The sequence below is a fragment of the Physella acuta genome, unplaced genomic scaffold (assembly GCF_028476545.2).
Source record: "Physella acuta isolate Inbredline_101_S28 unplaced genomic scaffold, ASM2847654v3 ptg002160l, whole genome shotgun sequence".
In the NCBI taxonomy this organism is placed as follows: Eukaryota; Metazoa; Mollusca; class Gastropoda; family Physidae; genus Physella; species Physella acuta.
In genome coordinates, this window is record NW_026733661.1 from 12,270 (window position 1) to 34,209 (window position 21,940).

At 40.0% G+C, this 21,940-nt stretch overlaps 1 protein-coding gene across 1 annotated transcript in view; it reads left to right on the forward strand.

Moving 5' to 3' along the window:
- Positions 1-8,940: 8,940 nt before the first annotated feature.
- LOC131932395 (TBC1 domain family member 1-like) overlaps positions 8,941-21,940 on the forward strand; it is a 52,326-nt gene continuing 39,326 nt past the window's right edge. Inside the window, exons 1-9 of the mRNA XM_059289325.1 lie at positions 8,941-8,949; positions 11,114-11,242; positions 12,579-12,728; positions 13,339-14,064; positions 14,836-14,925; positions 16,448-16,595; positions 17,274-17,365; positions 18,108-18,233; positions 19,041-19,136. Of these exons, the coding sequence (XP_059145308.1) occupies positions 8,941-8,949; positions 11,114-11,242; positions 12,579-12,728; positions 13,339-14,064; positions 14,836-14,925; positions 16,448-16,595; positions 17,274-17,365; positions 18,108-18,233; positions 19,041-19,136 (1,566 nt within the window). The remainder of the gene's footprint in view (positions 8,950-11,113; positions 11,243-12,578; positions 12,729-13,338; positions 14,065-14,835; positions 14,926-16,447; positions 16,596-17,273; positions 17,366-18,107; positions 18,234-19,040; positions 19,137-21,940) is intronic.

The following is a 21,940-nucleotide window of genomic DNA, read 5'->3' on the forward strand; positions in this document are numbered from 1 at the left end:
AATTTAGAAACATTTATTATAGAGGTGAAAACAGTGGCGTAGTGAGGTCGGGTGTCACCCGGTGCGGCACTTAATAGTGTCACCTCCCCAGAGGCGTAGCGACCCTTCCAGGGGACAAACTTTCAAATTTTCGATTTGCACCCCGTCGAACTTTCAATTTGCAACCCCCTCTCAAACTTCCAATTTGCACCCCCCCCCCTCAAGTTTTTCACTATATATTTTGCTATTTTTTGCCTTGGTGTCACCCCCCCCCCCCTCGCCCCCGCTACGCTTCTGGGTGAAAATAAGAATTTTAAAAAATCTGTACCAGTGTGTATAAATTAAAATAAGTGTCATCATTTTTGTTTCGACCATGGGGTAAAAGTGGGTGAGATATCTGAGATTGTAATGAATTGATGAGTCAGAGATCTATTGTAATGTAACATTCAATGCTTAACACTCATGAACAAATGTGTATTTTATGTTTGGATAAAGTTAATTCACATTGAGGGTGGTGCCCTAGTCTCTATACTAATGCCATTTGTTCTTTTAAAAATCACATGTATTATGGCTTTTGTGCTGGTATCTAACTGCTTAAGTTTGTGGCAATTGGCTCCATTGAGGTCCAAATTTGGGTTAGCGTAACAATACTAGCTTCAATTAAAATACTTAGAACAGACCGTGTCTGCCTTTTATGTCATTCACCTTGAAGGTGACCAAGAGGGGGTGGGGTGGGGGTTAGGGCAGTTAAATGTAATGTCAAGTGCTTTAGTGGCACATAGAGACAATACATTGTCTGAAAGTTAGAACACAGTTCAGTAGGGAACAATATGACATTAACTACAAGAGTTGTACACATTTGATACATTCTATTGCCACTGTATGCACACAATTTGTTATTTCAATCAGCTACACATCACCTTTTACTGTCCTATTGTATCCTAATCATCAGATCTTAATTAATTCTTTTTTTGTGTGTGTTGAATATTGTCTTTATTGACTTTAGTTGTGTGCATTGGCAACTTCATTCTATTATATTATTATGAGTTTATGGGTGGGTTAAAGTAGCCTATATTTATATAACTTATATATATATATATGTATATATATATATATATATATATATATATATATATATATATATATATATATATATATATAATGGGGGGGAGGGGGCTTAAACCTACTGATATACCCACTACAAGGCTTATGACTGTGTGCATACATCATGTGTAACAACCCCTCTCCCTATTTCCCTATATTTCCCATGATTTACTATAGAGATAGGTCGGTACAGACTTGACTAAACTTTTGTCTTAAGGCACCTGTCCTATCCTCGTATGGTGACGCTTGCATATCGACAGGTCCCATCCATCATACAGTGTGATAGGCATCTCCTTTATTTACTAGAGAGCTTGTGCAGGGGGTAGGGGGGGTGATGGGAACAGTGGAAGGTTCTATAATTAGACACGGTCGTCTATTTCTGGTGTTGAGAATGGACTTTGCGTGCTTGCAATTAGAACACGGGTTAGCCTAAGGTGACGTGTGTATCTGTTAAGTTTGGGCTTGTCCGTATAGCAACATATGTAGGCAAACTACTTACATATGTTTCGACTAACTGCAATTACCTGTAGTGTGTATCTGTTAAGTTTGGGCTTATCCGTATAGCAGCATCTGTAGGCATACTACTTACATATGTTTCGACTAACTGCAATTACCTGTAGTGTGTATCTGTTAAGTTTGGGCTTATCCGTATAGCAGCATCTGTAGGCATACTACTTACATATGTTTCTACTAACTGCAATTACCTGTAGTGTGTACCTGTTAAGTTTGGACTTGTCCGTATACCAGCATCTGTAGGCAAGCTACTTACATATTTTTCGACTAACTGCAATTACCTGTAGTGTGCATCTGTTAAGATTGGGCTTGTCCGTATACCAGCATCTGTAGGCAAGCTACTTACATATGTTTCGACTAACTGCAATTACCTGTAGTGTGTATCTGTTAAGATTGGGGAACTTTAAAAGGGACCCTCAGTCCCAGATTACAATTTTCAATGTGCGTTTTTACTTTATCAAAGCCTGAAATTTTGCGCCTTGGTATGAAGTAATGGAAATTGTAAAATGGAGAATATCAGCACATTTTTTCTTTTTAAAGTCACAGCGCCGTTCTTGTGGGCACATCGAGATTTTTTTTTTCTGGGGACCCACCGGTATTTTCCCTGATAGACCGGAGGGCCAGACCACCACTGTCTGTAAGTGCTGAGGGGTCGCCCATAAAAGACTTCACCCTCCTAGTGGGAGGGGGCGATCAGACTTTTGTGAAGATTTGAGGGGGAGGGGGGTGTTGTCAGAAAGTGTAATGTCACACATTTTAGCATTTTAAAAACCAAAATTCAAAACAGAATAATTTTCACGGATATTTCGCAAGATTTAAAGATATAATGAAAGCTACCCAACGTACGTATCTTCACACAGCTTAGCTAAAATTACCCAAAAAGAAATATGTTTTGAAGTACACACATTTGCAATATTAGGGACGAAGGGTCTGGTTCTTTGTGGTGGTGGGGGAATGGGCGGGATGTAAAAAGTGTGATGTCACTGATGTTTACAATGTTTCTTCCAGACTTTTTTTCTCCGGGAGTGCACTTGAAATTTTCGAGAAGGCGGACAACAATTTTCGGGGGAGGGGGGGGGGGCGGACACTGTCAAATGTATATATTTTCTGTATAAATTCCATTTCGTTCGGGGGGCGGTAGGGTGGGCGCTAGACTTTCTTCGGCGCCCCCCCCCCCCCCCGAAGAAACTGCATGTTTGACCCTTGTTTAGTACCTAATATACGAAAATGTGTGATCGTAGTGTGTGTGCTTGTTAGAGCTGTTGCAGATTTCAGCTATTTTAGTATGTTTGAGATTTTAGTGCCTAAGATAGAAAGTAGGAGCTGTGTGTGGAGCCGTTGTGTGTGTACAGCCGTTATGTGTGTTGGCAGCTGTTGTACGCGTGAAGGTCAGGGTTTGTGTGCTAGTGTCTGGGCGCTACAGCCAAAGTTCATTCACCTTTAGGACTGGTCATATTTTTTTATTGGCAGACTATGGTGGGGCAGTAAGGCGGTTAATGAGAGGCGGGGGGGGGGGGGATATGATTAGTAGAGAGTGGTGGGGTAGCGCAGTCCTCGAGCAGTGCTACAATATCTCCTACTAAGAGGTGATTAGTCTAGGTCAGTGGTTCCCAACCTTTTTCGAGTGGCGACCCCCTTTTATAAAAAGTAAGTGACCCGCGACCCCCATAGCATTAAAAAGCCGAAATTAGTATGGAAATTAATAAGCACTAAAATAAGATTTTCTAGTAGACTTTCAATATGAACTACTCTTGATAACTGTTTTAATAGCATGAGTAAAATTGCATACTATTCACTAAACCTTCGTGGTAAAGTTTTTAATTAAAAAATTTTTTTGTTAACGCCAACCTATGTCATTATAATTATCTTAATTTTGTTTTTAATCGAAGAATAGTGTTGAAAATCTATTCTCGAAAAGTCAATCAATTTTACGTTTGGGTATGAATGGTGAATACTACACCAAATTTGTGTCTGCAGTTTTTCATCTTACTCGGAATCATTCTGCAAATTAAAGCATTCATCTTGTAATTCATCGGAAATGCTGGCAACATCAAGGGAAGAAGAGGATGCAGATTCTTTTTTTCAGCTCAGAGAAATAGCAATGCAGTTCGTTTTCAAGAGATTCAAGATGCCCAGAAATCGCTTCTTTCAAAATTTTAATTATCTCACAATCAGATTCATCTACCACACCGCAGAGTTTCTCAAATTTACAATATTTCCAAGATTTATTTTCTTTACCGATTTTGCAGCTTTGATAAAAATGCCCCGAGATTATCATGGAAAGTTATAATATTCGTTCATTTTCCCTGAAGCTTCAGGTTTAAGCTGATCTTGATGTTCGAACACATCTACTAGGTATGATACTCTCTCCAACCACTCTATGTCGTTTTAAGTATACCAAAAAGTCTTGTTTCCTTTTCACTTCCAAGAACAATTTGATTTCAGATTTCAATTCAAAAACACAATTTACAGCATTTCGTTTGACAGCCAGCGTATTGTAGTGTAGAAGAGCAGAACCTCGTGATCTATATTAATGTTTTTGCTCAGTTCTTTGAAGGCTCCAGATTTTATATAAATTACGACTTATACTAGCAATGGACTCTTGATGTCGATTGGTTAGGGCAGTTGTTAGGGAGCTAAATCTTTTCTGTTTTCTGAAAGCCCGATTTTGAGCTAAACATAGAGCAACTCTTCTTTGCATGAATATAGACACAGACCAGCAACTACGAACACGAACTCACGTCGGTTGATTTATCAACTTGAAAAGCAAACAATGGTGAAAGCTTAATTTCAATAAAAATGTGTTATTTAACATTTACGTTCATGCAGCGTTTGATGAGATTTTCTCCTATTGTTTTTTTTTTTTTTTTGCTTGGCATTTTCTATCGCGACTTCATTTGATGCTTGCCCTAATGCTGGTGAAAACTTCCTGTTAAATCAAGTCTCTGGCGTTTGCAACTAGCTTCTTACCGACGAAAGAACTCCATATATTTTTTGGTGTGTTCCGAATGACTCGTCTTAAATGACGTTTTAATTTTGAAGATTTCATAGATTCGTGACTGAGAACAACTTTGTACAGTGCGCTTTGTTTCTTCTCTATTACATTTCCAGTGATGTTAATGAAGCCGAATTTCAAAAATTCTTCTAAATATTTATGTTTTGTTTCAAATTACTAAGGTTTAGTATACCAGTTGGCGACCCCCCAGAAAGACCTTCGCGACCCCCAGGTTGGGAACCCGTGGTCTAGGTAGTAGGTGATGGTCTAGGAAGGAGGCGATGGTCTAGGTATAGGTGATTGTTTAGGTAGTAGGTGATGGTCTTGGTGATTGTTTAGGTATATGTGATTGTATCTGGTATCAGAAACAGCTGTTGGTGAATGGCGTTCGGTCATAAAAGCAACAGTTTGTGGAGACTTGTCATATGTGTTTGTCTGTCATGTGTTTGGGACTGTCCTTTTAGATGTGAGGGCTGAAACATTCAAATTCAACGATTTACACAATAAAATAAAAATAAAAAGTTGAGGCGGGGGGGGGGGGGGGGGGGGGGGAAGAAATGTAGTGCCTTATAAGACTTTGCTGTCGACCACGAGTGGTCTACACAGTGTATCCATCCAGATTACTTTCTGTGTGTGTTCAGTGTTCCGTCACCCAATGTAGTCGTCTGCCGTTTAGTGTAGGCCACATCCAGTGTTTCTTCCAGACTTTTCTCTCCGGGGGGCACTTGAAATCTTCGGGGGGGGGGGGGCGGTAAACTTTCTTCGGGGGGGGGGGGCGGACACTGTTAAAAGTATATATTTTCTATATAAGTTATATAAATTTCATTTCGTTCGGGGGAGGGGGGCGGTAAAAATTTTTCGGGGGGCTTTGACCCCCCGAAGAGATGCCTGGAAGAAACTCTGGCCACATCAACCACACGATTCTTGTTACATGACCCTGTTGCTTTGTACATACGACTGTACTGAAGACACTTCTGTACTGTAACATTCGCGCCCCCCCCCCCCCCCCCCCCCCCCGACTAGGCTCATGCTGTTTTTATGAGCGAAGATAACAAGCGCAGCTGTCCATTGGGATTAACAGTTCGGTACAGAGACAAAGAAGAAAAGTATAGATACCTATTACAATATGTTCCCAGTTACAAGATTCAGAAACACATTAAAAATCATAGTGTGGCTTCTTGTATATTTTAAAATCTGAAGTAATTGATAATTCCATTTACCAAGAAAAATTGGACAGCGTTGTCGAATAGTAGAGTTTATGTCTGATAACCCGAATGTCTTGAGTGCGGATCCCGGGCTTGAGACTGTAGGACATCACAGAGTCCACTCAGCTCTGATGGGTACCTAGCTTATGTTAAGGAAAGTATAGGTGGCTGGGCATGGTGATGACTACACTTACCCTTCATATGCCGAGGTGACAGAAACAGGTGAATTCCACTTCATCTGCGCCATACGGTACCGATTGTGAAAGGGTAACTTTAAGAAATTTGTCGAGCTCTTGGACTGCACTATGTACTTTGACCACTGCCCTATATACCACGGCACCATATACACTGACCCTTGCACCATGTTGCACTATTCAGCACACGAGAACTAGTTTTAACATGTACAAGTACTCCAGTCTATAATATGTGAAAACCACACACGTTACTTGCATTGGTACTGCACTCTTCAAGAGTACTCTGGGAGTTTTCGTGTGTTAATAATCGTCGTGGTAAATCAATACAGGGTGTTTTTTTGTTCAACCCAAGACTAAGTCCGCGATATGCATACACCCACAGTACCTCCACTACCGTATATACCTACCATTCACTCAAACAGTACTGTACCTGTTAGCTAACTTTGTCACGTTTCTGATGGTTTTCCTTATGTAGTTTTTGTGTTCAACCCAAGACTAAGTCCACGATATGCCTACACCCACAATATCTCCACTACCGTATTACTATAAACCGACCATTCCCTCAAACCTTCGTGTACCTGTTAGCTAACCGTGTCATGTTTCTTATGTACACCTGAACTAATCCCCTGACCCGTGGATACAACACCACTACATGTCACGTTATCTCAGTTGTATTTAGAGATCCTGTATTTGTTTACATTGTATTTTCTTACAAAGTTAGTAATAATTTGCTTTTACCTTCTCTACGTCTTTTAAGCCATTAGTGTAAAAAGACAATTTATGACTTAAAAGCTATTACAATTTTGTTTTAACAATTTTCTCTGTTGTCAAATATTCAAACTTAACTCTGACCGATTAGTACCGTGTCAATCGTTTAGAAGTTTGTTAAAGGGTTATAAATGATTTATTGTAATAACTAGTCCCGTGAATATCGAATGTTTATTATCTATATATATATAATTCTCTTCTGGGAGCCGTTAGAAAACAAGCTGCAAGCGCCTCCTTGCAGTCCCCTCTCTTTCTCTATATCACTATCACTACCACCACCACCCCACCCCACATTGTTTGGTGAGCGGTGTTCACTCGAAATGTTTACAAAGCTAAATGTTTACAATTCGTAGAGCCGTAGAGCCGGGTTTCTATTAGGGGCAGATAATTTAGTTCGATTTTAAATTTACAGGATGTAACTTAGAAATAACTAAGAGGAGGCTGCTTTCACGGGGGGGGGGGGGGGGGGGGGGTGTAGGGTCGGGGTTAGGGGAAAAAAAAAAGGGGGGGGGGGTTAGTGTTTTAAAGCAAATATTTTCAGTGGCAGCATTGGTACTGTCGAATTCACAAATTATGAATTACTGAAAAGTAGAAAATTAAACAACTAAATAGCGGCGTATGATATGCCGCGGGTCGGCTCGTGTATCTTAATATAGCCCTTTGGACATGGTAGACTCGTGTCATAATATAGCCCTTACTCTGATAATAGTAGACCAGACTCGGAGTGTGACTGTTTACTAGATTCTAGCTGCTAAAGACCAGTCACGCTTGACTTAAGACAGAAATACACACAAGGTCACTCACCCATGACGGAGAAGTGTTTAGCCCGTAGGAAGTTGGTACCATAGCTATTAAAGAAGCTATAAGTGCAGTACTATAGGTCGTAGTTTCAACCGCTGATCCTTATAAAGAAGGCTATAAGTGCAGTACTATAGGTCGTACTTTCAACCGCTGATCCTTATAAAGAAGGCTATAAGTGCAGTACTATAGGTCGTAGTTTCAACCGCTGATCCTTATAAAGAAGGCTATAAGTGCAGTACTATAGGTCGTAGTTTCAACCGCTGATCCTTATAAAGGCTATAAGTGCAGTACTATAGGTCGTAGTTTCAACCGCTGATCCTTATAAAGAAGGCTATAAGTGCAGTACTATAGGTCGTAGTTTCAACCGCTGATCCTTATAAAGAAGGCTATAAGTGCAGTACTATAGGTCGTAGTTTCAAACACTGATCCTTATAAATGCTATAAGTGCAGTACAGTATCGAGTTTTGTTATTTTACTCAACGTTGGGATCTGAGTTACGATTTTAGGATGAGGATGAAGGATTGGATGGGGATAATTTTTTGTGTCAGGGCACTAGAGTGGCAATGCCGGGAGGGGGGGGGGGGGGAGGGGGAGGGGCGTTGTTGTGGTCGGCACCGGGTGACACCATTTAGAAGGTGACACCAAATCGAAAAATCATAAAATGTATAGTCAAAACAATATTTTATCCAGTTAAAATAGTAGTAAAGGGAATGTGAAAAAATAATTGGAGAAGGTGGGGTGACACCCTCAGTTACCACACCGGGTGTCACCCGACCTAGTGACGCCACTGGGTCGTGGTGAATGTATGTGAAGGAGCATGTTTAAAGTAACGAGAGTAGCAAAAACACACTAGCCACTCACAGTGTGTTATCTCGGCCGAGATTTTAACAACTTGCTATAGTTGTTCTTGGTAGAGGCTACGTATTTGTGTGTGCGTGTTAGTTCGTATGCGTATGTGTACTTGTCCTTGTATTTTTTTTTTATTCGCACGAAGTATTTATAAATAAACCTCGGGAAATGAATTATTTGTAAACATGGCTGTCGCCCCCCCCCCCCCTTTCTCAGCAAGCCCAGATAATTAATGTCTGTCTAATTACTGCCCGATTCAATTAGCACCTCAGTCTTCCTACTTCGCGTGATTAAGCTTCCTATATTGGCACTGCTAGGTCTAAAGTAAACACTACCATAACACTGGTTTGATGAGGAGGTGGGGGGGGGGGGGGGCTTGTTTGTCGGCGCCTTAAGGTCTGAAGCAAATGTCAACATATCACGTGGGTTCGATTCTCAGTTCTATAAGCTACGACGACATAAAAAAATTTAAGTTAAATTTCGCCAAACTTCCAAGACATGTTTTGAATGAAAGAACAGAACCAACTACGTAATGGAGATTGTGACTTTTTCATTGGCCACAAAGTAACGGTATTAGTTTAAAAAACAACACTTTTTGCTAGTATCGATACCCTTACCTTAGAACTGACTCTGGCACTAACCCTATCCTACCCCCGACCCTTATACCAGAGGCGTAGCGAGGGGGGGGCGGACCGCACCGGGTGCCACCATTTAGGGGGGTGACACCAAGGCAAAAAATAGCAAAATATATAGAGAAAAATGATAATTCCACTGAATTAAGTGATTAATTCGAGTGTTAAATAGTCTTTAAAGAGGTGCAAATCGAAAATTGAAAGTTTGTCCCCTGGTAGGGTCGCTACACCTCTGGGGGGTGACGCCATTAAGTGCCGCACCGGGTGACACCCGACCTCGCTACGCCACTGCCTTATACTATCAGACGACTCCACTTTAACACTGTAACGTAACAGCGCTGGGCCCAACGTTAGAAACAATGCGGTTAGTCATAGTGGCCTTTATTTCTTTATATAGAACAGAAAACTAAACCAAACTCCTGTATTGAAGAGCAGAAGTTTTTCACTTTCGCGTCAGGATTTGATTAGTACTGCCTAACAACATTACCGCATCGATCGCGGAGGGGGTGTGGCGAAAGGGGGTCAAAGCTGCTAGGATCATGTGTTTGAGCAAATAAGAAAAGTGAAATGTCTATCTCCTTCCTCCTCCCTCCCTCCTGGCCCGGTCAAGTAAAGTAGAGACAAGCCCGATCAATACGGTAAAATCCAGGGATTTTGTGAAATGGATTTTTTTTTGTTGCTTTCCCATGTGTTGCGAACATGGCCTTATCGTGGGGTTTAAATTAATAAGGGATACACGTTAAGCCCTCTCCCAGTTCGACGCTGTTCAGATTTTCAGAGTTTTTGTTTAAATTAAATCATTGTTGCTTTTATACATGAACAGCATTCTCTCGCTTCCTATAGACTCTATATCCAGTTTGACTTAATGTTTGTTTATTAGTAGTTGATTCATCCGTTAGTATTTTACTGTTAACTCTGAATGATGTACGGACATTTCTCTACTATGTTTATTTCACTGCAGATCGTGTATGGGGATGGAAGGGGGGAGGGGGGGGGGGGGAGAAGAGGAGGGTAGGCAGTGGACGGAAGAGAGGAGGTAGTTGACGGTAGGGATCTAATTATCCAATTGTTCCCCCTTACTTCAGGTTTCTTTTGATCTCATTCCCATTAGAGTTAATAAATACAGCGCCTAATTAAAAAGGTCTTAGTCTGTAATTTAAGTGCAGACGTTAGAAAAAGGTATTTAGAGATAAGGGATATTCTGCCTCTTTTGTGACTGTATGTAGTGGGTGGTGGGGGGATGTGGAAAGGAGAATAGAAACTAAAACATTTTGTTTTAAGGCATTTTGAATGATGTGTGTGTGTGTGTGAGGGGGGGGGGGGGGGAAAGAGGGGAGATCTGTGTTGTTCTGACCATTTAATAATATGTACGGGGAAAGGATAAGACGAAAACAATGTGACATCTCAGCCTGGCAGTTTATTTATTCTTTAGATCTGTATGTGCCATATTTTCCTTCATGTTGGGTGTTTAATTAACTTTTGTTCCCTTGTTCCCTAGATCCAGCAGTTGTTTAATTAACTTGTGTTCCCATGTTCCCCAGCATTTGTTTAATTATGTTCCCATGTTCCCTAAATCCAGCAGTTGTTTAACTAATTTGTGTTCCCATGTTCCCCAGCAGTTTTTAAATTAACCTTTGTTCCCATTTTCCTCAGCATTTGTTTAATTATGTTCCCATGTTCCCTAAATCCAGCAGTTGTTTAACTAATTTGTGTTCCCATGTTCCTCAGCAGTTGTTTAATTATGTTCCCATGTTCCCTGGATCCAGCAGTTGTTTAACTAACTTGTGTTCCCATGTTCCCCAGCAGTTGTTTAATTAACTTTTGTTCCCATGTTCCCTAGATCCAGCAGTTGTTTAATTAACTTTTGTTCCCATGTTCCCCAGCAGTTTTTTAAATAACTTTTGTTCCCATGTTCCCTAGATCCAGCAATTGTTTAATTATCTTTTGTTCCCTTGTTCCCTAGATCCAGCAGTTGTTTAATTAACTTATGTTCCCATGTTCCCATGTTTTATTATGCTTGTTCCCATGTTCCCCAGCAGTTGTTTAATTAACTTGTGTTCCCTTATTCCCTAGATCCATCAGTTGTTTAAAGCAATCAGAGAAGCTTCAAAAGACATCAAGCCTGAAGGTCAGACTACAGGGTCCAGCTCAGACTCAGGCTGTCCCTGGGAGGGGAGTGACCAGTCCAAGTCATTGTTTGAGGTCAGTTACCCTTGGGTAGGCTGTCCCTGGGAGGGGAGTGACCAGTCCAAGTCATTGTTTGAGGTCAGTTACGCTTAGGCTGTCCCTGGGAGGGGAGTGACCAGTCCAAGTCATTGTTTGAGGTCAGTTACCCTTGGGTAGGCTGTCCCTGGGAGGGGAGTGACCAGTCCAAGTCATTGTTTGAGGTCAGTTACCCTTGGGTAGGCTGTCCCTGGGAGGGGAGTGACCAGTCCAAGTCATTGTTTGAGGTCAGTTACCCTTGGGTAGGCTGTCCCTGGGAGGGGAGTGACCAGTCCAAGTCATTGTTTGAGGTCAGTTACCCTTGGGTAGGCTGTCCCTGGGAGGGGAGTGACCAGTCCAAGTCATTGTTTGAGGTCAGTTACCCTTGGGTAGGCTGTCCCTGGGAGGGGAGTGACCAGTCCAAGTCATTGTTTGAGGTCAGTTACCCTTGGGTAGGCTGTCCCTGGGAGGGGAGTGACCAGACCAAGTCATTGTTTGAGGTCAGTGACCCTTGGGTAGGCTGTCCCTGGGAGGGGAGTGACCAGTCCAAGTCATTGTTTGAGGTCAGTGACCCTTGGGTAGGCTGTCCCTGGGAGGGGAGTGACCAGTCCAAGTCATTGTTTGAGGTCACCCTTGGGTAGGCTGTCCCTGGGAGGGCAGTGACCAGTCCAATTCATTGTTTGAGGTCAGTTACCCTTGGGTAGGCTGTCCCTGGGAGGGCAGTGACCAGTCCAAGTCATTGTTTAGAGATTAAAGTGGGTATCAGTTGAAGCCTAGAGTTAGGTTAGAATTAGGTTTAAAGTATTGTTCTCAATGATGTTTTTAGCCACGTGATGTTGTAGGTGTGGTTATTCATTTATTACACCGGGGCAGATGAGGCTTGACAGCTGGGGATAGCAAGTAGAGAAAATTCCAAAATCAAACAACTTCTTCCTTGTCATCTGTTCTTGGTTGGACAAAGGCTATGGAAGCAAATCCAAAAAGAAAAGCAGGCTGAAATCTGAGTCAACTGCCTATATGGCGCATAATATTTGACACTTAATACTAAATTGTGTTGGAGGAAATCCCCTCCAACATTATAATTAAGAACAAAGAAGATGAAAAAGAATTGATTACCAACAATTATTTTTCTATATTTTCACATACTTGTAGAGTTAAGTGTATCCCCCATTTCAGCAGTAGAAAATATTACTATTATTAAAAGGAATCTAATCAAATTCCAACCCGGATTTGAACCCAGAACAGAAGTCCTAACATTTATATATTGAACACCAGGGCTACTTTATATTTAATAATTTTATATAACATACAAATGCTTTATTTGTTTTGACTTCAGGTGAAGTACATAGGTCGAGCTAAGGTAGGGGCAAAGCGTGTCACAGCTGAGTACATAGACTGCCTGGCTGAGAAGATGATTGCCAGGGAGGAAGATCTGTTGATGAAGCGGATCGAGGAGAGGGAAGAAAGGAGGAAACAGGAAGAGAAGGTGATGAAAACACACAAAGATAAAAATGTTCATTTTAAAATTGCTTTTACACAAAGAAAATTTTTTTTTTTTTAAATTCTCAATTTGTTTTAATTATTAATAGTGGGATCTAGAATATTATGAAATACATTGTTGTGAATAACAAAATTCATGAAATAAATAATTCGATTTTATAACCCAACCTATTCTGTTTTGATATTGATATATTTCCATTGGCCCATGTTAACATATCTTTCATATTTCATACTGTGATAAGTCTGTGGATGGAGTGGGGTAACTCCCCTAAATGAATTATCTCCCTTAGACTGCATTTAAAAAAAAAAAAAACTTGGGAGTTTTTCTTTTGTGTTAAAAATGGCCAACATTCATGTTAAAATATTCCCAAAACAATATTCACTAGATTTACAAAAAATATTATTTTATACATGATTTATTAAATCTGCTGAAAATTCTTGTTCTGTATCTGTTTACTTGTATTGTTAAGTTATGTACAAATATTGTGTTCTATTCAAAGTTATTAAATACTCGTAAAGTTATATTTTAAGGCCTTGTTAGATCTGTATTGCTAAATGTACATGTATTAAAGTTTTCCCTGTATTTTACCCACCAGATCAAAGAAGAAGACAGTGCCACAGTTCCAGACCAGCCTGACAATGCACCCAACCTGGAGCATGGCTTCCAGTCAGACCACCCAAAGCCTGAACTAGACCTGGCCCACCTCACGGACAGATCTTGTCAAGGCTCCAGTTCCAGCCTAGAGAACACAACCTCAGGTTCCTCTAGCTTGCACCATACACAGGAGTACAACTCAGTGGACATAACCAGTCCAGGGGAGATAACCAATCCAGGGAACATAACCCCAGGCTATGCCGGCTCTGGCCATTTTTTCATTCCATCATCCCCCAGTACCAGTTCTGTGGAGAGCAACTTCAGCTTCACCGAGCCACCCAGAACAACGGAGCCACCCAGAAACACGGAGCCACCCAAAACCACGGAGCCACCAAGCCCATCCACCACATTTCACAGTGACCCTCTGGGCGTGTTATCAGCTGCCCAACCCCCGTCCCCAAACAACGCAGACACCCTTGTAAACAAGTCCGACCCGTCACGCCGGCGCCATTCATCCCACAGGGAGGAGGGGAACGTGTACAGTGAATCTGTCATCAACAGGTTCCGCCACGCCAGCGGGGACTCGCAGGATAGCTTGGTCAGCCTGCATGAGCCGAGCCGGGTGATGGTCCTGCAGATTAGCCATCAGGATATCTCTCTCATCAGCCTGGACAAGAAGGTGGCCATACTGGAGTGCAAGTTTAAAGACATCTCCTCTGTGTCACAGGTAAATTGGTAACACAATTATTTTAAAATTACACCATCTCCTCTGTGTCGCAGGTAAATTGGTAACACAATTATTTTAAAATTACACCATCTATTCTATATCGCAGGTAAATTGGTAACACCATTATTTTAAAATTATATATTCTTTGATTTGGAGTATATGTGCTCACTTTTTTCTCTACAACTAATTCAATTATTGATTAGGCCATTAACATGAATAGTGTGAGGCGTGTTAAGTCACCATTTAAAAAGTACCTTGACCTGTCTAGCCAAGAATGATTTAGGTCATAGGAAGTCATTCTGATGCAGTAAAAAATCAATGTTGGTAAACAAAAATTGTGAATGCGATGTGTGAGAGCCATGATGAAAGCAAGCTTTTGGGTTAGATAAAAAAAATTGTGTAAAGAGCTTTTGCTGTTGCACCTGCACAATTCGTTACTCTCTTGTGAAGGCATATAGAGATAAGGATGCCAAAGTTGTCTGTGCTTCTTTCCCCTTGTTTCCTAGGTGGTTTTTTTGGGGAGTCTTTCTTTTACATGAATGTATGAGAGTAATAAAACATAGTGTTTTTGACGGTCAGTGGGGCAGATGAAGTGGAGTTCATCATGAATTGATAGTTTGGTCAGCACTATGCCCAGCCGAATTGGCTGTGTCTAACTCAACTCATGATAGTTGGGTAGACTCAGCACTGTGAACCAAACTCTAGAGACTAGCGTGGTTATCTCCCATAATAAGTGTATCATCTGTTTTTATTGAGTGCTTTGTTTTCCAGGGGCACCAGAAGCCTGATATGTTTGGTGTGGTGGTCAGGGAGGGAAACACATTTATCTGCTACATCCTCAGATGCCTCAATGGACCAATGGTAAGTCACCATAGCCTTTTATCTGCTACATCCTCAGATGCCTCAATGGACCAATGGTAAGTCACCATAGCTGTCTGACAGCTGCCTGTAATTTCTGTCTTTGAATATAAATAGAAAAATAAAGACATCTTGTAAATGATAATTTTTCTGACATTAAACTTGAGACTTTTGGGTCAGCTGTTGCATGCTCTACCATTTGACCACAATGTCCATGTTCAGTGTTAAATATATATGTTCATATTAGTTTCTAATCTGTATTTGTGACACCAAAATTTTAAGTTTAAATTACAGTTATTTGTTCAATTGTAATCCAATAGTTTTAATATTTTGTAAATAAGTTGTAATCTGTGAATGGCACTCCGTTGTTGGTTATCTATTGAGAGTAGTTTACTCTAATTATGTTTAAATCTTGACTTATGTGCTAAGCAGTCAACTTATGCCTTCAGCCATGTTAGAAATTGGTCAGATTTTTTAATAGACATATTTTGTTACATGCCTGTAATAGGTATTCTTCGAACTTAACACATACTTTATTAAATAGCTAATACTAGCCAATTTTATAAATATGTGTCAGGTTTTTTGAGTTTTTATAAAGATCATTAGCTGTGGTAGAGTAATTTTTGGGGAAAAAACCACAGTGATTGTGTACTTTGAAACTGCTATATAATTGGTAGAGGTAATGGAATTTAATATAGATTTTATGATTTAGCATTTGAAATTGAACATTGTATTTGACTTGAACAGAGCTTGTTGTGTGACACTGTTTGACATTAATGGGAGACGTAAATCAATGCCACAAATGTCATCCTCAGCTTTTCTTTCAATTAAGGGGAGAGAACTGAATGTCAGGTGTCAAAAATTGCCAGATTTTTGTTTTGTATGGATCCTTTTTTTATTCTTGGGACTAGAAAAGCCTTGGGCTATAATTATTCCTGGCTGTTTGATTAGAGAACAACTGCTCTCGTGTGCTGTAATAGTTTGGTGCAATAGTGTTATTTTCTGATAAATGGTTGATTTTGATTCATTAAAAAGAATTTTAAAAACTTAACTGTTGATTATATCATTAATTATACTTTTGAAATATTTTAAACAGTGAAGTAAGTAATAGTTTTTTTTTTTTTTTAGCTGTGACTGATTACTATCTATGCATTCTTTTATTGACTTGATTTTACTTAATATTCATGTGTCAAAGATTACAAGTTAGACTTGTGAGTTTGCGCTATAATATTTTCCCTTTCTCGCCATGGACACTTGGGGCAGATAAAGTAGAGTTCATCTGCTTCAGAGACTTCAGCATATAGGTATAGTGTAATCATCACTACTGCCTTTTTCCCCTAACTTGAGTTAGGTACCCTTCAGAGCTGGACATACTACTGACTTGAACCGGATTTAAACTCAAGACTTTTGGGCTAGCAGTCTAGCTCTCTACCGCTAGGCCATCCCATCACCAAGGTTTAAGTTTATCAGCATAGCAAGATAAAACATGTCATGATGGAATACAGTTCAAGTTTTTTGTGTGCAGGTGACTGAGATAATGGGTACACTACAGACGGCGTTTACAGCTGCGTACAGCAAGGGTGGGAGTGCAGCCACAACAGCCACCACGCAGCAGCAGATGTGCACCATGTGCCCCCTGCACCAGCTGCACAGGCTCAGTCAGGAGATGTCTTGTGAGTCAACTCTGTCATGTCAATTTTTTTATGTCAACTCTGTCATGTCAACTCTGTCATGTCAATTTTTTTATGTCAACTCTGTCATGTCAACTCTGTCATGTCAATTTTTTAATGTCAACTCTTTCATGTCTGCTTTGTCATGTCAACTCTGTCATGTCAGCTCTGTCATGTCAGCTCTGTCATGTCAACTCTTCATGTCAGCTCTGTCATGTCAGCTTTGTCATGTCAACTCTGTCATGTCAACTCTGTCATGTCCATTTTGTGATGTCATCTTTGTAATGTCAGCTATATGATATTAACATTTGTGAAAAGTCAGTGTACATGTATTGTCTCTAGAAGACCCAGCCTGTGTATGTATTTATTTGCTGTTTGATGAGACTTTGACTTGGTTGAAATGTTTGAAGAAATAATTATCATTTTTTAAGTATTTCACCTCATACATAATGAATAATCAAACAGTTTTACTACTATATTCTTTTAAATACACTTAAGCAATTACATAATTACATGATCTTTTTTTTAACCATTAGTTTTAAATTCAGCATTTTATTGCAGTTTTCTTTATTCTTACTTTTTAGTTGACCGTATACAGTAATACAAAAATGTTCATCTGTATTGAAGAAATATTATAACAGCAACCAACTTGTGAACTGATGTATTTCATATTGTCCTCAGCCCTCTCCACACAGGCAGCCCATGATTTGCTGGTGAAAAAAGTTCATCAGTTGCCTGAAAAAGATGTTACTGACTTCAATCATTACATGCAGGTAGGGCATGAACCTTTACATGCAGGTAGGGCATCAGTCATTACATGCAGGTAGGTCATCAATCATTACATGCAGGTAGGGCATCAATCATTACATGCAGGTAGGGCATTAGTCATTACATGCAGGTAGGGCATCAATCATTACATGCAGGTAGGCATGAATCATTACATGCAGGTAGGGCATGAATCATTACATGCAGGTAGGGCATGAGTCATTACATGCATCAATCATTACAAACAGGTAGCGCATCAATCATTAAATGTAGGTAGGGCATTAGTCATTACATGCATGTAGGGCATCAATCATTACATACAGGTAGGGCATTAGTCATTACATGCAGGTAGGGCATGAATCATTACATGCAGGTAGGGCATGAGTCATTACATGCAGGTAGGGCATGAGTCATTACATGCAGGTAGGGCATGAATCATTACATGCAGGTAGGGCATGAGTCATTACATGCAGGTAGGGCATGAGTCATTACATGCATCAATCATTACAAACAGGTAGTGCATCAATCATTAAATGCAGGTAGGGCATTATACATTACATACAGGTAGTTTATCAATCATTATGTAATAATTTACTTTAAATGTTAAAAAAAAAGTTAAGGTCCAATTGTGATTGACTAGTAATTTTGAAGATTGTAATTTGCCTGTGGATTGAAAAGGTTTTCTGTAATTAGACTCTGGATGAATGTCTGTAACTAAGATGTACTAACTAATTATGTTTGTCCTTCTAGGCTGAGTCACCAGAGTCCTTTGAAGAGAACAATGAAGTGATCATGATCTACTTGAGGAAGTTGTGTGAGAGGAAACAGAAGGAACACACTCACATATCAGATGGCAACAGGACAAACAAGATTGAGGTGAGCACATTCAGATTGCTGGTGGCTGTGTGGGTTGTCTGTGTGTTAACTGAGGCCTGCACCAATTAGACACAGAGGTAAATGTGTAAGAGGCACAAAGCCTTTTATTATCATCTTATCCCATTAGTGCACAATTTAGATGGGGGAAGATGAAGCAAAGTTCTGCTGTAAATTGCCATGCTCTAGATAGGAGGCTGTAGGCTTCAACAAGGCAACTCTTGAAATTATCTGTTATATTAATGGAGGTCAGCAAGGTTGGGTTGGTTAAGCTCAGGGTTGCAGAATAAAAAATTCCAAAGTTCGAACTCCCGGGCAGATGAGGCTCAAATTGGCGTCAACGGCCTATATGGCGCATAACAAGTTCACACGTAATACTTGTGTTGGAGGGAATCCCTTCCAACTCTGGAAGTAAGAACAAAGAAGATTAATGTCCCTCTCTTCAATTGTTAAAGTGGACCCATTATTTGATATAGCCTCATGAAGCACTTACGAAATTTTCACTCATTGTATTTACTATTAAATTTTGTATAATGTTTGATTATACCTGTCAAGGAATGAGTATAGTAGATTATAATTATTTCACACATAATTCTTTGAAGTAAAGGGAGATAACAACTTGCTCAAGGCCCTGTGCATACAGATGAGTTATCTCTAACTTTTGAAAAACAGATTTTAACTTCAGTTAATGTTGCTTTACCCAACTTCAAGAAATCAACAGTTTCATTTTTTTTTCTAGGATTTAGAGATCTTCCCTTGAAAAACTAAAGTGTCAAATTAATTTCAGCTTGCATCTTTCATGTTATACAGATAAATCTGTTAGAAGAAAAGACCAAACTGTTTGAAGGATTTAGGAGCAAAGCTAGAAAAAGTCTGACGACTTCCTTTGAAAATTTACTCAGTCGGGTAAGTTAACAAATTTAATTTTCTGTTTTGGAAATCTTAACCTATATTTTTTGTTTTAGTTTAAATCTTTTTCCTCTCTAATGAATTTTAAAATTTCTTTTTGAAAATTTTGTAGCCAAATAAAAACAACAACAAAAACAACAGAAATAACAAATTTCCTGCTAAATCTAATCTAGACATGTTTATTTTGACATTTACTCCTTGAATAGTTTAACAAGAAACAATAGTATATGTCTCACACAACTAAAATATTCATTAGGTTTCTTTGTATTTCTGATACACTTTTTTAAGGTGAATTTCTCTAAAGCAGTGGTTCTTAACCTGGGTTCGATCGAACCCCTGGAGTTGGGTGAGTTAGTCTTCGTGGTTTTGAGGATGTCAAAACACACACCGAATCATATGATTGGATTTTGTCATTGCATGCGCTAAACTTAGGAAGGGTTTGGTGAATGGGCATATGAAACTGGTGAGGTTCTGTACCTCCAAAATGGTTAAGAACCACTGCCCTAAATCGAATTTAAAGGGTAAAAAAATATTTAAAAAAATACTTTTAGGCGCAACCTCACTGACATTTTTGAAAAGAAATTACTTTTTGCAATTTTGTGGATAATTTTTGCGCTACTTTAGGATTGAGTGCCTTAACCCCACAGTGTAACCTTTCTTATCCTTTAACAATCTAATCATGAACTGTTCCTAGAGGAGATTTAGAGCAATCCACTGTAGGAAAGGGTGGGTTATAATGGTTATAATATTAACTATTGGAAAGTAGGGGGGCTAGAGCAATTTAATTTAGAAGTGTGGGCAATAACAATCAATAATAATCATATATAGAACTGTGGGAAGACCAACAAGGATTTACCAAACTCAGGAGGGGGGGTCTATAACAATATTACAAAACTGGTGGGGGAGTCACAACAATATTACAAAACTAGTGGGGGAGTCACAATCATTATATATGGAAAAGTGGGATTGGTGGGGGGGGGGGGGAACTAGAACAATTATTTACAAAACTTTGCAAGGGAGGGGGAGGGGGTGGGGGGGGGGGGGGGCTAAAAATCATATTAATAACTGGGCAGGTTAGTACAATCACCTCTAGAACTGAGGGGTAGTGGGGTGGGTGTGGGGGTATACAGAGCTAGGGAAGAGCTGTCAGATTGTACAAATATGTGGGGGTACAGAAACATCTCAGTTGGTGGGGAGGGGGGATTGAGAGAAGGGGATATACAGGCTAGGGAAGAGCTGTCAGATTGTACAAATATGTAAGGGAACAGAGACATCTGAGTCGTGGGAGGGGGGGGGGGATTGGATGGAGATGGGGGGGGGGGGGGATTGAGAGAAGGGGATATCCAGAGCTTGGGAAGAGCTGTCAGATTGTACAAATATGTGGGGGTACAGAGACATATCAGTTGGTGGGGAGGGGGGATTGGATAGAGGGGGGGGGATTGAGAGAAGGGGATATACAGGCTAGGGAAGAGCTGTCAGATTGTACAAATATGTGGGGGTACAAAGATGTCTCAGTTGGTGGGTGGTGGAGGAGGGGCTTACAATTTACATATCACTTGGGGATTGGGTTGAGGTAAGGGGGGAATGAAGGATAGATAAGGATGGGGTTCGGCCATATCTGTACACTAAATCAAAGTAAACTTTCTGCACACGCTTCTATGCATGAAGAAAAAAATGTTTAGATCAGCATTATGCAAGGCTTTGAGGTGGGTGGAAATTGTACTTTTATTCAGCACGAAATCCTGTAAGTGACAAATAAGGTCAAGGTTTGCCCTTAAACAACAGAGAGAGAGAGAGAGAGACAGAGAGAGACAGAGAAGAAAGAAAAAAAGATCTGATATTGATTGTCGCCAAACTTGACTGGATCTTTGGCTCCTGCCAATATTAAATGTGATTTAGTTATTTAAATATCTGGCGGTCGCTGGATTGTTTTGTTCTCTCCTTTAGTGTTTTGTTGTTTTGTCTCTGTGGATGTGTCCTTTTAGTTGTGTGTCTAGGGAAGTGTTCCTTTTCTTTTGTTGTGCTTGGGGAGTTTGTTCTGTTAGTTTTTGAAGTATCGTTTAAATATTATTTTGACAGCAGAAGTGTCCTTTTAATTTTTGAAGTAAACTTTTAGTATTTATTTTGTGTCTGGGAAATTGTCCTTATAGTTTTTTTTTGTCAGGAAAAGTGCATTTGTTTTCTGTCAGCTGTGTGTGTTTTTAGTTTTTATGCCTGGGGCAGTGTGTGTTTTTAGTTTTTATGTCTGGGGCAGTGTGTGTTTTTAGTTTTTAGGTCTGGGGCAGTGTGTGTTTTTAGTTTTTATGTCTGGGGCAGTGTGTGTTTTTAGTTTTTATGTCTGGGGCAGTGTGTGTTTTTAGTTTTTAGGTCTGGGGCAGTGTGTGTTTTTAGTTTTTATGTCTGGGGCAGTGTGTGTTTTTAGTTTTTATGTCTGGGGCAGTGTGTGTTTTTAGTTTTTATGTCTGGGGCAGTGTGTGTTTTTAGTTTTTATGTCTGGGGCAGTGTGTGTTTTTAGTTTTTATGTCTGGGGCAGTGTGTGTTTTTAGTTTGTAGGTCTGGGGCAGTGTGTGTTTTTAGTTTTGTTTTTAATATAGCAGTGTATTATTTATCATTTGACTGACATCTGTTGTATGTGCTATACTAAGTTGACTGTAGCTAATTACCCCGTGCTCTGTATATAGCTGACAACAAACTAGCCAGTTACTAGCATTGATTGATCTGAGTTTTATTCCTGCTGTAAACCAACTGTCCATCGGTGGTGAGGGGGGGGGGGGGTAGGGGGTGGGGAGCCAGTCAAGCTG